The following is a 15,335-nucleotide window of genomic DNA, read 5'->3' on the forward strand; positions in this document are numbered from 1 at the left end:
ATCTCAAGGATAATCAATGGAAACAGGATGCACCTGAGCTCAATTTCAAGTCTCATAGCAAAGGGTCAGAATAGTTAAGTAAATAAGCTAAATCTAAATATTTTAACTCGTTTTCACTTTGACATTATAGGGTATTGTGTGTAGATTGTTGAGGATTTTTTTTATTTAATCCATTTTAGAATAAGGCTGTAACGTAACAAAATGTGGAAAAAGTCAAGGGGTCTAAATACTTTCCGAAGGCATTGTATGTGTGTGTGTGTGTGTGTGTGTGTGTGTGTGTGTGTGTGTGTGTGTGTGTGTGTGTGTGTGTGTGTGTGTGTGTGTGCGTGTGTGTGTGCGTGTGCGTGTGCGTGTGTGTGTGCGTGTGTGTGTGTGTGTGTGTGTGTGTGTGTGTGTGTGTGTGTGTGCCTGTTACTGAAGAGTGGATTCTGGCCACTCTACCGTAAAGGCCTCTACCGTAAGGTTGGCCTTCTGCAAGGTTTTCCCATCTCCACAGAGAAACTCTGGAGCTCTGTCAGAGTGACCATCGGGTTCTTGGTCACCTCCCTGACCAAGGCCCTTCTCCCCCGATTGCTCAGTTTGGCCGGGCAGCCAGCTCTAGGAAGAGTCTTGGTGGTTCGAAACTTCTTCCATTTAAGAATGATGGAGGACTCTGTGTTCTTGGAGACCTTCAATGCTGTAGACAGTTTTTGGTACCCTTCCCCAGATCTGTGCCTCGACGGACATTTCCTTTGACCTCGTGGCTTGGTTTTTGCTCTGACATGCACTGTCAACTGTGGGACCTTATATAGACAGGTCTGTGCCTTTCCAAATCATGTCCAATAAATATAATTTACAGGCGGACTTCAATCAAGTTGTAGAATCATCTCAAGGATGATCAATGGAAACAGGATGCACCTGAGCTCAGTTTCGAGTCTCATGGCAAAGGGTCTGAATACTTATGTAAATAAGGTATTTCTGTTGTTAAATTTTAATACATTTTCAAAAATTCTATTAACCTGTTTTTGCTTTGTCATTATGGGGTATTGTGTGTAGATTGGTGAGTACTTTTCATTTATTTAATCCATTTTAGAATAAGGCTGTAACATAACAAAATGTGGAAAAAGTCAAGGGGTCTGAACACTTTCCGAATGCACTGTATGCACTTTCCATGTTTTCTGGAAGTCTTGAATATTTATCTAACATGGGATGTAGATTATTAGACATTTCTCGCCTCTCTCTCTCTGTCATGTTTAATGAACAGCCACCATTGTCGAGCCTAGAGCTTTCTATTCTAGAAGTGTTACAACATGACAGTGTGAAGTGTGAAGGTGTCAGAGTGTTAAGTATCACAGTCTGTGTGTGTGTGTGTGTGTGTGTGTGTGTGTGTGTGTGTGTGTGTGTGTGTGTGTGTGTGTGTGTGTGTGTGTGTGTGTGTGTGTGTGCGTGCGTGCGTGCGTGCGTGCGTGCGTGCGTGCGTGCGTGTGAAGTGTCAAGACAAGTGTGTGAAGACTATCACAGATCAATGTCTCCTCCAGGGAGCTCTTGAAATAGACAGAGATTGCAACAACATCAACAAGAACAACAATAACAACAACAAATTGTCCAGACAAGGATTTCACAATTACAGTAGGCCGTAGTTCAACATTAATAAGTAGTTCAACAGTCAAATCTGTTCCAATATAAAAGAAGGCATAGTTCAACAATCTAACTATCTGTTCCAAAAACTGGACATTTCACAAGCAAACAGAGACGAATGCCAGGATGTTTTTCTCTCTCTCTCTCTGTTCCTCTCTGTCTCTGTCACATAGCCTACATACTAACACACAAATAACAGAGAGAGAGCACTCCAGTAAGAGTCGTGTTTAAAGCGCTCTTCAAGTGCGCGCGCGCGTGTGTGTGTGTGTGTTTGTGTGTGTGTGTTTTGGAGAGGATTCTGTTGTATGTGTGGTCAGCACAACCACAGAAGCCTAACCAAAACACCATTAGTACTGCTGAAATGTCAGGCACAAAAACATGCTCTTTTATCTTATTCAAGTGATCTGGGATTTTTCTATAACCAGACCCTCCCTCCCTGTGTGTGTGTGCGTGTGTGTCTGCATGCTCACATGTTCACATGTGTGTGTGTACGTTTGTGCGTGCCTATGTGTGTGTGTTGTGAAGTTTTTACCCTGAAACCCGGCCTCTGCTGTATCTCAGGAAGTCTCTAATTTCCTACCGAAGCTTATCTTGTATTTTCAGAGCAAATATCCCTGAGGATTGTTCTTTCATGTAGTCCTGAGATTGCATTGATTTAAAACGGTGTGCGGGTGTGTGTGTGTGTGTGTGTGTGCATGTGTGAGTTGAGATACATTTTTTAAAATCACAATTAATAACATGACATACTGGAAATAAATAACCAAGTTCTGGGAAAATATATTATATATACAAAAGTATGTGGACACCCCTTCAAATTAGTGGATTCGGCTATTTCAGCCACACCCGTTGCTGATAGGTGTATAAAATCGAGCACACAGCCATGCAATCTCCATAGACAAACATTGACTGTAGAATGGCCTTACTGAAGAGCTCAGTGACTTTCAAAGTGGCACCGTCATAGGATGCCACCTTTACGACAAGTTAGTTTGTCATATTTCTGCCCAGTCAACTGTAGGTGCTGTTATTTTGTAGTGGAAATGTCTAGGAGCAACAACAGTTCAGCTGCAAAGTGGTAGGCCACACAAGCTCACAGAACGGGGCCGTCGAGTGTTGAAGTGCGTAGAGCATAAACATCTTCTGTCCTCGCTTCCAAACTGCCTCTGGAAGCGATATCAGCACAAGAACTGTTCGTCAGGAGCTTGATGAAATGGGTTTGCATGGCCAAGCAGCCGCACACAACCATAAGATCATTATGCGCAATGCCAAGGTTCGGTTGGAGTCGTGTAAAGCTTGCTGCCATTGGACTCCGGAGAGGTGGAAACGGGTTCTCTGGAGTGATGAATCACGCTTCACCGTCTAGCAGTCCGACTGATGAATCTGGGTTCGGCGGATGCCAGGAAAATGATACCTGCCCCAATGCATAGTGCCAACTGTAAAGTTTGGTGGAGGAGGAATAATAGTCTGGGGCTGTTTTTCATGGTTCGTGCTAGGTCCCTTAGTTCCAGTGAAGGGAAATCTTAACGCTACAGCATACAATGACATTCTGGACGATTCTGTTCTTCCAACTTTGTGGCAACAGTTTGGGGAAGGCCCTTTCCTGTTTCAGAATGACAATGCCCCCGTGCACAAAGCGAGGTCTACACAGAAATGGTTTGTCGAGACCAGTGTGAAAGAACTTGACTGGCCTTCACAAAGCCCTGACCTCAACGCCATCGAACAGCTTTGGGATGAATTGGAATGCCGACTGCGAGCCAGGTCTAATCGCCCAACATCAGTGCTCAACCTCACTAATGCTCTTGTGACAGAATGGAAGTCCCCGCAGCAATGTTCCAACATTTAGTGGAAAGCCTTCCCAGAAGAGTGGAGGTTATAGCAGAAAAGGGGGGACCAACCCATTATTTTGGAATGAGATGTTCGACGAGCAGGTGTCCACATACTTTTGGTCATGTGGTGTATGACATCATATGACAAAATATGACATCACCAGACTGTGGGTGTACAGTATGCAGTTCAGGGGGTAATGCATTGTGACAGAATTCCAGCCACCCAATGTAGGTAACTATTATTATTTAAATCAAATCAAATCAAATCAAATTTTATTAGTCACATACACATGGTTAGCAGATGTTAATGCGAGTGTAGCGAAATGCTTGTGCTTCTAGTTCCGACAATGCAGTAATAACCAACAAGTAATCTAACCTAACAATTCCACAACTACTACCTTATACACACACAAGTGTAAAGGGATAAAGAATATGTACATAAAGATATATGAATGAGTGGTGGTACAGAACGGCATAGGCAAGATGCAGTAGATGGTATAGAGTACGGTATATACATATGAGATGAGTACTGTAGGGTATGTAAACATAAAGTGGCATAGTTTAAAGTGGCTAGTGGTACATGTATTACATAAAGATGGCAAGATGCAGTAGATGATATAGAGTACAGTATATACATATGAGATGGGTAATGTAGGGTATGTAAACATTATATTAAGTGGCATTGTTTAAAGTGGCTAGTGGTACATTTTTACATAATTTCCATCAATTCCCATTTTTAAAGTGGCTGGAGTTGAGTCAGTATGTTGGCAGCGGCCGCTAAATGTTAGTGGTGGCTGTTTAACAGTCTGATGGCCTTGAGATAGAAGCTGTTTTTCAGTCTCTCGGTCCCTGCTTTGATGCACCTGTACTGACCTCGCCTTCTGGATGATAGCGGGGTGAACAGGCAGTGGCTTGGGTGGTTGTTGTCCTTGATGATCTTTATGGCCTTCCTGTGACATCGGGTGGTGTAGGTGTCCTGGAGGGCAGGTAGTTTGCCCCCGGTGATGCGTTCTGCAGACCTCACTACCCTCTGGAGAGCCTTACGGTTGTGGGCGGAGCAGTTGCCGTACCAGGCGGTGATACAGCCCGACAGGATGCTCTCGATTGTGCATCTGTAGAAGTTTGTGAGTGCTTTTGGTGACAAGCCGAATTTCTTCAGCCTCCTGAGGTTGAAGAGGCGCTGCTGCGCCTTCTTCACGACGCTGTCTGTGTGGGTGGACCAATTCAGTTTGTCCGTGATGTGTACACCGAGGAACTTAAAACTTTCCACCTTCTCCACTACTGACCCGTCGATGTGGATAGGGAGGTGCTCCCTCTGCTGTTTCCTGAAGTCCACAATCATCTCCTTTGTTTTGTTGACGTTGAGTGTGAGGTTATTTTCCTGACACCACACTCCGAGGGCCCTCACCTCCTCCCTGTAGGCCGTCTCGTCGTTGTTGGTAATCAAGCCTACCACTGTAGTGTCATCCGCAAACTTGATGATTGAGTTGGAGGCGTGCATGGCCACGCAGTCGTGGGTGAACAGGGAGTACAGGAGAGGGCTCAGAACGCACCCTTGTGGGGCCCCAGTGTTGAGGATCAGCGGGGTGGAGATGTTGTTACCTACCCTCACCACCTGGGGGCGGCCCGTCAGGAAGTCCAGGACCCAGTTGCACAGGGCGGGGTCGAGACCCAGGGTCTCGAGCTTGATGACGAGTTTGGAGGGTACTATGGTGTTAAATGCTGAGCTGTAATCGATGAACAGCATTCTCACATGGGTATTCCTCTTGTCCAGATGGGTTAGGGCAGTGTGCAGTGTGGTTGCGATTGCGTCGTCTGTGGACCTATTGGGTCGGTAAGCAAATTGGAGTGGGTCTAGGGTGTCCGGTAGGGTGGAGGTGATATGGTCCTTGACTAGTCTCTCAAAGCACTTCATGATGACGGAAGTGAGTGCTACGGGGCGGTAGTCGTTTAGCTCAGTTACCTTAGCTTTCTTGGGAACAGGAACAATGGTGGCCCTCTTGAAGCATGTGGGAACAGCAGACTGGGATAAGGATTGATTGAATATGTCCGTAAACACACCAGCCAGCTGGTCTGCGCATGCTCTGAGGACGCGGCTGGGAATGCCGTCTGGGCCTGCAGCCTTGCGAGGGTTAACACGTTTAAATGTTTTACTCACCTCGGCTGCAGTGAAGGAGAGCCCGCAGGTTTTGGTAGGGGGCCGTGTCAGTGGCACTGTATTGTCCTCAAAGCGGGCAAAAAAGTTGTTTAGCCTGTCTGGGAGCAAGACATCCTGGTCCGCGACGGGGCTGGTTTTCTTTTTGTAATCCGTGATTGACTGTAGACCCTGCCACATACCTCTTGTGTCTGAGCTGTTGAATTGCGACTCGATTTTGTCTCTGTACTGGGACTTAGCCTGTTTGATTGCCTTGCGGAGAGAATAGCTACACTGTTTGTATTCGGTCATGCTTCCGGTCACCTTGCCCTGGTTAAAAGCAGTGGTTCGCGCTTTCAGTTTCACGCGAATGCTGCCGTCAATCCACGGTTTCTGGTTTGGGAATGTTTTAATCGTTGCTGTGGGTACGACATCGTCAATGCACTTCCTAATGAACTCGCTCACCGAATCAGCATATTCGTCAATATTGTTGTTGGACGCAATGCGGAACATATTCCAATCCGCGTGATCGAAGCGTGATTTAATCCATTTGGCTCTGTTTAAACATCAAGAAGAGAGAAGCAGAGAGAGATTAAAAGAGAGAGGCGAGGGAGAGCGAGAGCAGAGGGAGGGACTCAGGGACGGTTCCAGAATAAGCAACATAAGCGGTCCCTTAGGGGCCGTGCACCCCCCCCCAAAAACGGATTCAGTCAGGGTCTCAACTTACTATATAGAGTAAGAATATTAGAATAGACCAGGTGCAATTTTGGAATTTGGTTGTGCTTCAGCAGTTTTTTTCTTGTTATGTCAGTCACTGAGCGTCACGCAATTAGCAATGTCAGCTAACAATTGTTTTATTGGTATTTAGTCTAGCCAGCTATCTAAACTTGCAGTAATCATGGCCGAATACTGACCGAGGAAAAAAAGGCATGTGCCCAGGGTCTCTGACCTCCAGGGGGTCATTACAAAATGTGTAGAATTGCTGGAAATTAGCTTTAAAATTGTAAAAATGTATCTACATCTAATGGAGAAAAAAATTATAATTGCAGGAAATTAGCTTTAAAACGGCAAAAATGTCTCTCCACCCGTGGCAAAATGGTTTTGTTATAAGATGATAACATTTTCTCTCCACCACATGGCAAAATGTGTGGAATGGCAGGAAATGAACTTGAAAACGTACATTTTTCCCTCCACTGTCAAGAGGGTGGCCACTAAAATGTTTTTCCTCAAGGTGGGGGGCCCCCAAATCTTGCTTAGGGCCCCCAAAAGGCTAGGACTGATTCTTCTTAGCTGATGGGTGATGTGCCTAGAACATTCATACTAGAACAATATTTGAACCATAGAAATATTCAATTTCTATGACAGGAACATTATACAGTAATGACAACAATACAAAGGTTGTTATCAATAAATGACACAATAAGGTGCAGAATGTTTGACTTGCCTGCTGGGCGAAGGGAGACCCCCAGCTCCACTAAAACCATTGACAACTGATTGTGGTTTTCAAGGGATTGCTTAAGAACTGCTACAATTATTTCGTTGTAATATGATCACCTCTTGAAAAGCACAGCCAGAACTACAAATTTCTGAATATTCCATGCAAAGCAATTGAGCACATTTAGCTATATAATCTGAGTTACAGCATGTAACTGTATGCTTTTCATGATCACTATTCATGTAATTTCAGAGGGTTGCAGCCTATCTTTTTGATATGTAGGCCTAGCTAGCTAGCTAAGCAAACAACTTGTGTCATTTAGCTTGCTTCATCAGAGATAGTTACTTGAGATGGATATCGACAAGTAGGATATATTTTGAGTCTAAGCCTGCCCTGGTAACATTGTCTGTCTGACTACTGTCAGTTGGCAAGCAAATCAAACAATATTTAGAGATAACTAGCTAGCTAGTTTTATCCACTGAAGGTTAGCTTATTAGCTAGCTGGCCAAATTTGCATGATTTGTCATTAGCTAGCTAGCCAATTTGACATGATCCATCAATCAATGTCATGTCTGTCGCATTTCGCAGCCAGCAGCAATGGTGATTAAACGGTTTTAAAACAACATTAATAAGGGGATAAATATGCTAGCTAGCTTAGGTATGTTGGTTGGAGAAGAAAGTACATAGCTAACTTACCACAATGTTTAGGCAACTTTACAAAGTTTCTAGCTAGCTTGTAAACAATACATGGGCAAATGAGCCCTTCTGCTGCATGACAGGCAGAGCCCACAATGGATGAAAAATGTACATAAACCACACATACTTGTCAGGTACACTTTTACTTTATATAAAATATTTTAGATATAATAAAATGGTGGCTTATATTGAGAGATAGAGGTGTACTCCAGCATTGTTTTGTGCTGTAATGCACTTTTGCCCCCCCAGTTTGAATTGGAACGAAATATGACGTAATTGATAAAGTGACATCATAATCAATCATTCAGGATCTAGTTAAGAATATTATTCCAGGAATGTTTTTGACAAGGTGAAAGGAAAATCTTCAAAGAACAACCCACTGTGATTCATACGTTCTAACAACCCACTGGGGATCTGTCAATGTGTCACGACTTCCGCCGAAGTCGGCTCCTCTCCTTGTTCGGGCGGCGTTCGGCGATCGACGTCACCGGCTTTCTAGCCATCGCCGCTCCATTTTTCATATGTCCATTGGTCTTGTCTTGTTTCATACACACCTGGTTTTCATTTCCCCAATCAATCTACTTTTATTTAACCCTCTGTTTCCCATCATGTATTTGTGTGTAATTGTTTCATGTTATTGTGGTGTTTTGTTACGCGCCTTACTTTTGTTATGTTCCGTGTTTGATTTATGTAGTGCTCTCGTTTTGGAACGAAAATAAAAGTGCGCCTGTTATCATTACTCTGCTCTCCTGTACCTGACTTCGCCTCTAGTACACCCCTTGACACAATGTTGCTGGAGCGTTCCTGAAATGGATCAGGGAGAGAGAGAAGACAGAAGAAATGGCATAAAGATACACCTAGAAACTAGCAGCTAGCTTTGATGATATAATAGCATTCCGGCAGCCTGATAATATGAGTTTGGCTGGAGTTCTTCTTTTAGAGAGTGTAGAGCAGAGTTCAATTCAGTAGAATATATTCCGTTCTGTGTTTCTCATTTAGTAAGCGCAATGGCGCAAGCAATGCCAAGGTTTTGGGTTTCAGTTCCACTGGAATCATACACAAAGATGTATGAATTCATTATACTGTAAGCCACTTTAGATACAATCCTCTGCTAGGTTTATATGATTATTAGGCCTATATTACAACTTTATTCCCAGTGGAGTGTTCGAGACCACCTAAAGCGAGACCGATTCAAGTAGCAAATCGAGTCCAAGTCAAACCCAAGACGGGGGATGACCGAGACCGGAAGGGGACAAGAGGTCCAAGACCAAGTCAAGACTGAGACCAGGAAATGTGAGTCCAATTCAAGACAATGATTGTAATTTTGTCAAATCGCCACCATAATAAGAGATCAAAATGTCCAGTACTTCTGTGTTCATATTTCAGAAGAACCAATGACATTCAGAATGGTGAACAAAATGCATGCTGAGGGCAAATAGAGGCACTCTACAAATTTTTACTAACCCAAACACAGTGGGGAACAATGAGGGACTTCTATGCCTTCAGATTATTATTATAGATAATAATAATAACAATGGCCTCCCGGGTGGCGCAGTGGTCTAGAGCACTGCATCGCAGTGCTATGCTGCGCCACCAGAGTCTGGGTTCGCGCCCAGGCTCTGTCGCAGCCGGCCGCGACCGGGAGGTCCGTGGGGCGACGCACAATTGGCTTAGCGTCGTCCGGGTTAGGGAGGGTTTGGCCGGTAGGGATATCCTTGTCTCATCGCGCTCCAGCGACTCCTGTGGCGGGCCGGGCGCAGTGCGCGCTAACTGAGGGGGGCGGGTGCACGGTGTTTCCTCCGACACATTGGTGCGGCTGGCTTCCGGGTTGGAGGCGCGCTGTGTTAAGAAGCAGTGCGGCTTGGTTGGGTTGTGCTTCGGAGGACGCATGACTTTCGACCTTTGTCTCTCCCGAGCCCGTACGGGAGTTGTAGCGATGAGACAAGATAGTAATTACTAGCGATTGGATACCACGAAAATTGGGGAGAAAAGGGGATAAAATTTTTAAAAAAATAAATAAATAAATAAATAAATAATAATAATAACAATAATAATGATATTATTAATTTGTAATAATGTACAAAATACTGAAGATAAAAAAATATCCAATCAGGATTTTTCTTTGGTCGTCTCTGGGGATATAAATCTAGCTACTCTAGCTAAATCAGCCATTGGCTAGGCCATCAGAAGCTAGATCCAAGGCATCTGCCATTCAACCATAATTCATCTGAATTAGGACAAAACTTCGGCCTTCTCAAAGGCCAACAGGACACTGCACAATAGCGGGCAGTAGTTTTCCCAAGGTCTAACTAGCTATCTATTGTTGTAGGCTAGTTTGCAGTGGCTGCAGCAGGTGCTATTGAAAAGGATGTTGCTGCTAATTTTTTTGCTTCTGCCCTTTCAAGAATAACTTTCAACAACAAGTTAAAACCTTTTACTGCAGTGGGCTAAATCAGGGTCACACAGAGTGATTCTTGGTAGTCTTAAATAAATCTACTTTGAAACAAAAGTATACATTGAAACAAAAGTATACACCTCACACACATGGTTACGAGCTTAAAAAAATAAGACATCTGTACCATGTCAGATATAGAGTTGAAATGTATTCCATCTTTTTTTTGCATCACAATATTACACTTTATATATATCACAGAAGACAAATAAAATAAAACTGTTTGACATTTTTGTCATTTTTGTCATCGTTATTAATGATGAAATTATGAAAGATATGAATAACATTCCCCCCATGAGGCCAAAGAGCTTTTGTTCATTGACCGCAGGAAAGGGTTGTTTCATTATTATCATCTGGTGATTGTAACTGTGGTTTTTTGTAATAATAATGTATACTTTTTGGGGTTTTGCCGCCCCGGTGGGTGTATCCACCCAGGCCCTCTCATGCCTATGCCCCTGATGCAAGCAGCACAAATATAGCCTACTAACCAAGACTTTGGACCAAACTTTTTCAATAACTGGTTTGCATACCCATTGTTGCCTCGGTTAGTATTTACTGGTAGGTATCATAAATTGAAGCGTCTTTCCTACCTACCGGCTACAGATTATTTTGTGAGCTGCTCCATCAAAAAACGAGTTGAGAGCTGCATGCTCTTGATGCCTGCAGATGGTATTCAGGTTCGACTAGGCTATGTATGTGGCCCGCAATATTTTTCACGAGCTTTGTGATTGTGTAGGCTACTTTGTGCATGATTTCACTAGTGTACTACACTACTTTGATACGCATCAGTGGAGATTAAGAAGTGAGTATATGTAATGCCCACTGAAAACAAAGTGGGTATATGGCGTATACCTGCATATAGCCTCCACTACACCACTACACCACTGGCCCTTTGTGTTGTACAAAAAGTGCACTTTCCTAGTGCGCTGGTATTACCGTTGCTGTCCTTTCACGAACCTGTCACACCCTAAAGGCCTAGGTCCAATAGGTTGGTCACTGCGCAAACATGTCTATAATATATATAATGACTGTTCAGGTAATAATGTTTCAAGAAAATAGTGTATATATTTGGCCTGGCGATGCGATTTTATGCGCTTATTTAATGGAAGCTGATAATTATGTTTTTTTTCTTCCCCTGGTCTTGGGCTGGTCCCACTACTTGTCCTTACTGTCCGAAGACCGTACAAATGTATCCAACACGGAGACAAGACCAAGACACTCAAAAAGTGGTCTCTTGGCTGTTTATTCTCCTCAGGGGCAGTAAAGAAGAATTGTTGGAGTACAGAACATACATGCTCCACACATACTGTATCGGTCCTTGATGAATCTCCCATGGGAGTCAACCATGTTGACAACCCTCTAGTACCAGAGAGACCTAGGGTTGAATCCCGCATTGAATCCCACTATATGTTATTGCTCACATCCATCCAGGGATATCATGAGTTATACATTGGTATTCTGTTATTACACTGGAAACAGCTTTGGGCTGGTCGGGCTTGGTTGCTGATGCTGCAATACTGTAACTTTTCTGCTGCGGAGGCGAGGTGTGTGTGTGTTTACACTGTGGGAGGCGAGAGGTGTTATAATATTCTGCGGAGGAAAAACACATCAATGGACTGAACGAAAATCACAGTCTGACCAGGTCTCTATCTCTCCGCTCTCTCTTTTCAACACTCTCTTTATTTATCTACACTCGCTCTCCCTTTTCATCTATCTCTGTCATACATTTATTTAACTAGGCAAGTCAGTTAAGAACAAATTCTTATTTACAACGACGGCCTACTGGGGAACAGAACGACAAAGTTTTACCTTGTCAGCTCTGGGATTCAATCCAGCAACCTTTCGGCTACTGGCCCAACACTCTAACCACTAGGCTACCTGCCGCCCCAAACAATAGTGAAAAAACACTTCAGTTATAGGCAGCGCTTTTCAAGTGTGTGTGTGTGTGCGTGCGTGCGTGCGTGCGTGCGTGCGTGCGTGCGTGTGTGTGTGTGTGTCATCAAATCAACAACACTCACACAGCAGAAACAGCATTTGAAAGAAGCCCTCTTGTCACATTCTGCACCACTCCAATCAGTCAATAGAGCTCTGTATTGTATAACACCACACACACACACACACACACACACACACACACACACACACACACACACACACACACACACACACACACACACACACACACACACACACACACACACACACACACACACACACACACACACACACACACACACACACACACACACACACACACACACACACTGCCCTCCACACACACATACTCACCAGTCCGGAGGCAAAGAACACGGCCAGTAGAGCGAGGCATGCTCCCATCACTATGAGCAGTAGGAACACAATGAGAGGGTGTTGTTGGCTCATACGGTAGTAGGACTCATACAGCCAGTCCTGGGTCTTCTGTCCCCCCACACACACCTGTCCCTGTGTTGGGGTCTCCCCAAAACCTACAAACACATCCCCCAGGGCATCTCCCCCGTCTCCCCCCTCTCCCCCACGTTCCAGAAGGTAGCGCCCCCGAGTCCGTAAGGCCTCCTGCCACATGGTAGCGACTTTGGGGGGTGTGCCAAGTCCCGGTCCAAACCCACTACCCCACTTGTCCCAAATGGACAACAAACAGTAGTCTCTCCTCTTCCTCCTCTTCTTCCTCTTTGGGGAGTTTTGTCAGATAAACAAACAAATCCTGGCTCTTCTCCTCCTCCTCTTCCTCCTCCTCTTCTTCCTCTTGCTAGTCCACCTCTGTGAGTTTGGTCAGACTCACAGTCACAATCAAATCCTGAATCCCTCTGCGTACTGATCCTTTTCCTATCTTTCTTCTCCTCCTCCTCTTCCTCAATGAGTCTGGCCAGACAGAAAAAAAGAAACAGGTCCTTCTTTCTTCCTCCTGTCCCTGGTTTATTATAGTCAGACACAGAGAGAGGAGGTTGTCTCCACGTGTAGCACACTGCTGCTGCTGCTGCTGCTGCTCCTAGGCAACATGTTCCCTCGTCAGAAAGGAGAGAGAGACAGATCGAGTGGGTGTTAGTGTGAGGCAGAAAAACTGTGTGTGTGTGTGTCTGTCTCTGTGTGTGAGAGAGAGAGCGAGAGAGAGAGTGTGTGTGTGTGAGAGAGAGTGAGAGTGAGAGAGTGAGAGAGAGAGAGAGAGTGAGAGAGAGAGAGAGAGAGAGAGAGAGAGAGAGAGAGAGAGAGAGAGAGAGAGAGAGAGAGAGAGAGAGAGAGAGAGAGAGAGAGAGAGAGAGAGAGAGAGAGAGAGAGAGAGAGAGAGAGAGAGAGAGAGTGTGTGCCAGTGTGTGACGGCAGAAGAGTGTAAGGGAGAGGAAGAGAGGGAAGGAAAGTGTCAAAGTGGCTCGAGGCGAGAGAGCGAGAGAGGGAGCGAATGGAGAGAGAGGGATACAGAAAAAGGGAGGCAAGAGAGAACAAGGGGTGAAAGAGACAGAGTGAGACTGACAGGGGAGAACGTATCACCAGAGAGTCAAACAGGGAGGCAGAGAGAGAGAAAGATATAGGGGAGGTATAGAGAGGGGGAGACAAAAGAAAGAGAAAAGGGAAGGGAGGGGGTAACAGCTGCGCTAATGTGAGAGGAGTGAGGGAGCGAAAGAGTGAGTGAGATTGGAAAAAGAAGACTGAACAGAGAGGATGAGACGCTGTATAACAGCTGGAGAATGGATTGAAGAGAGCGAGACACAGAGAGATGTAGAGGAAGGAAAAGGAGGAGAAAGGGAGAGATGTGCAGGATCAGGGAGAGAAAGTTGAGAGAGAGGATGAGGGATGAGAAAAAGAGCGAGATTTAAACATAAGAACATGTAAATTGATAAAGAGAGAGAGAGAGTAAAGAATAAGAGAATGAGTGTAGAATGAAAGAGAGAGGGATCCCCAGGATGTCGTGACTCATCTAACACAATGTCCCGTGCCACACTCTCTCTCTCTGTCTGGATCTTTCTCCCTCCCTCCCTCTCTCCTTCCCAGTCTGCATCTTTCTCTCTCTCTCCCTCCCTCCGTCCTTCCCTCACTCTCTCTCCCCCGGTCTGCAGCTTTCACTCTCTGTCTCTCAACCTCCCTACCTCCATCCCTCTCTCCCGGTTTGTATCTTTCTCTTTCCCGCCCTCTCTCCGTATCTATCTCCCTCTCCGCTTCTTTTACGCTCTCTCCATTTTTCTGTTTCTCTTTCTCATTTCCTCTTTCCTTTTCCTCTCTCCTTTTCCTCGCGTTTCTCCACTACATGTCAGTATCTGAGGTGTGAAAGCTGTCACACCAATTGATCCCTAGAACTGCTTATTATTTTTCTCAAGCAAGACTAGTCATTCATTTTTTATGACATAATCTGTATGATTTCATTTCATAGCTCCGTCAATTAAATACCATTGGTTATTATTGTCCCACTTTATATCAAAGCCACACTGCAACGTGCTTATTACCACCAACAAAATGTGAACTAACTGAATTATGCATTTCATGACATTTTCAAAGATACACTTGATTTTTTAAATGTTGTGCAGTGTGCTCTATGAATGACATTCCAATTGAGCAAAATTCCTTTATTAACCATGATTTGAAGCTAGATTTAATAAGTACGATTCTTCTAAATCAATGGCTATATGAGTTGAGTTTACTGGGAGATTTACTGTGACTCTAAATGTGTTTGAAATGTATTCTAATGTATTCTAAGAACATTCCAATACACTGTTGTACACATTGTGACTAGGATCTAAAATGAAGGCTATTTTCGTGAAATTGGCAATGTTTTAAAGCAGTGAACTCAGTGACCCTGGTAAATGTGTGAAAGTTCTTTTTTTCTGTTCTCTCCTGTTGACTCATACACTTCTGTACTTAGTTTCTTCAATGTGTTCACTATCTGATAGGTACAGTGTGTGTGTGTGTGTGTGTGTGTGTGTGTGTGTGTGTGTGTGTGTGTGTGTGTGTGTGTGTGTGTGTGTGTGTGTGTGTGTGTGTGTGTGTGTGTGTGTGTGTGTGTGTGTGTGTGTGTGTGTGTGTGTGTGTGTGTGTGTGTGTGTCTAATTGGCAACACTTTATTTGTCAGCTCAGGAACATAGGAAACTGCTGTAACTGTAGGTTATGTGTGTTGCATCCATTAAATTTAATTGGTGTAAATCCATTGGTTTAATCCATAATCCTTTACATTATATGAGAAGTTCCACCTCC

At 44.3% G+C, this 15,335-nt stretch overlaps 1 protein-coding gene across 5 annotated transcripts in view; it reads right to left on the reverse strand.

The window, feature by feature from the left end:
• LOC139559424 (adenylate cyclase type 2-like) overlaps window positions 1–14,117 on the reverse strand; it is an 88,812-nt gene extending 74,695 nt beyond the window's left edge. The window contains exon 1 of one of the 5 annotated variants that reach the window (XM_071375444.1): window positions 12,447–13,377. In XM_071375444.1, the coding sequence (XP_071231545.1) occupies window positions 12,447–12,719 (273 nt within the window). In that variant the 5' untranslated portion in view covers window positions 12,720–13,377. Of the gene's footprint in view, window positions 1–12,446 lie in introns of all 5 variants that reach the window. The other 4 variants (XM_071375443.1, XM_071375445.1, XM_071375446.1 and 1 more) reach the window with 4 other exon arrangements.
• Window positions 14,118–15,335: the final 1,218 nt, after the last annotated feature.

Source organism: Salvelinus alpinus, chromosome 29 (genome assembly GCF_045679555.1).
Source record: "Salvelinus alpinus chromosome 29, SLU_Salpinus.1, whole genome shotgun sequence".
Lineage (NCBI taxonomy): Eukaryota > Metazoa > Chordata > Actinopteri > Salmoniformes > Salmonidae > Salvelinus > Salvelinus alpinus.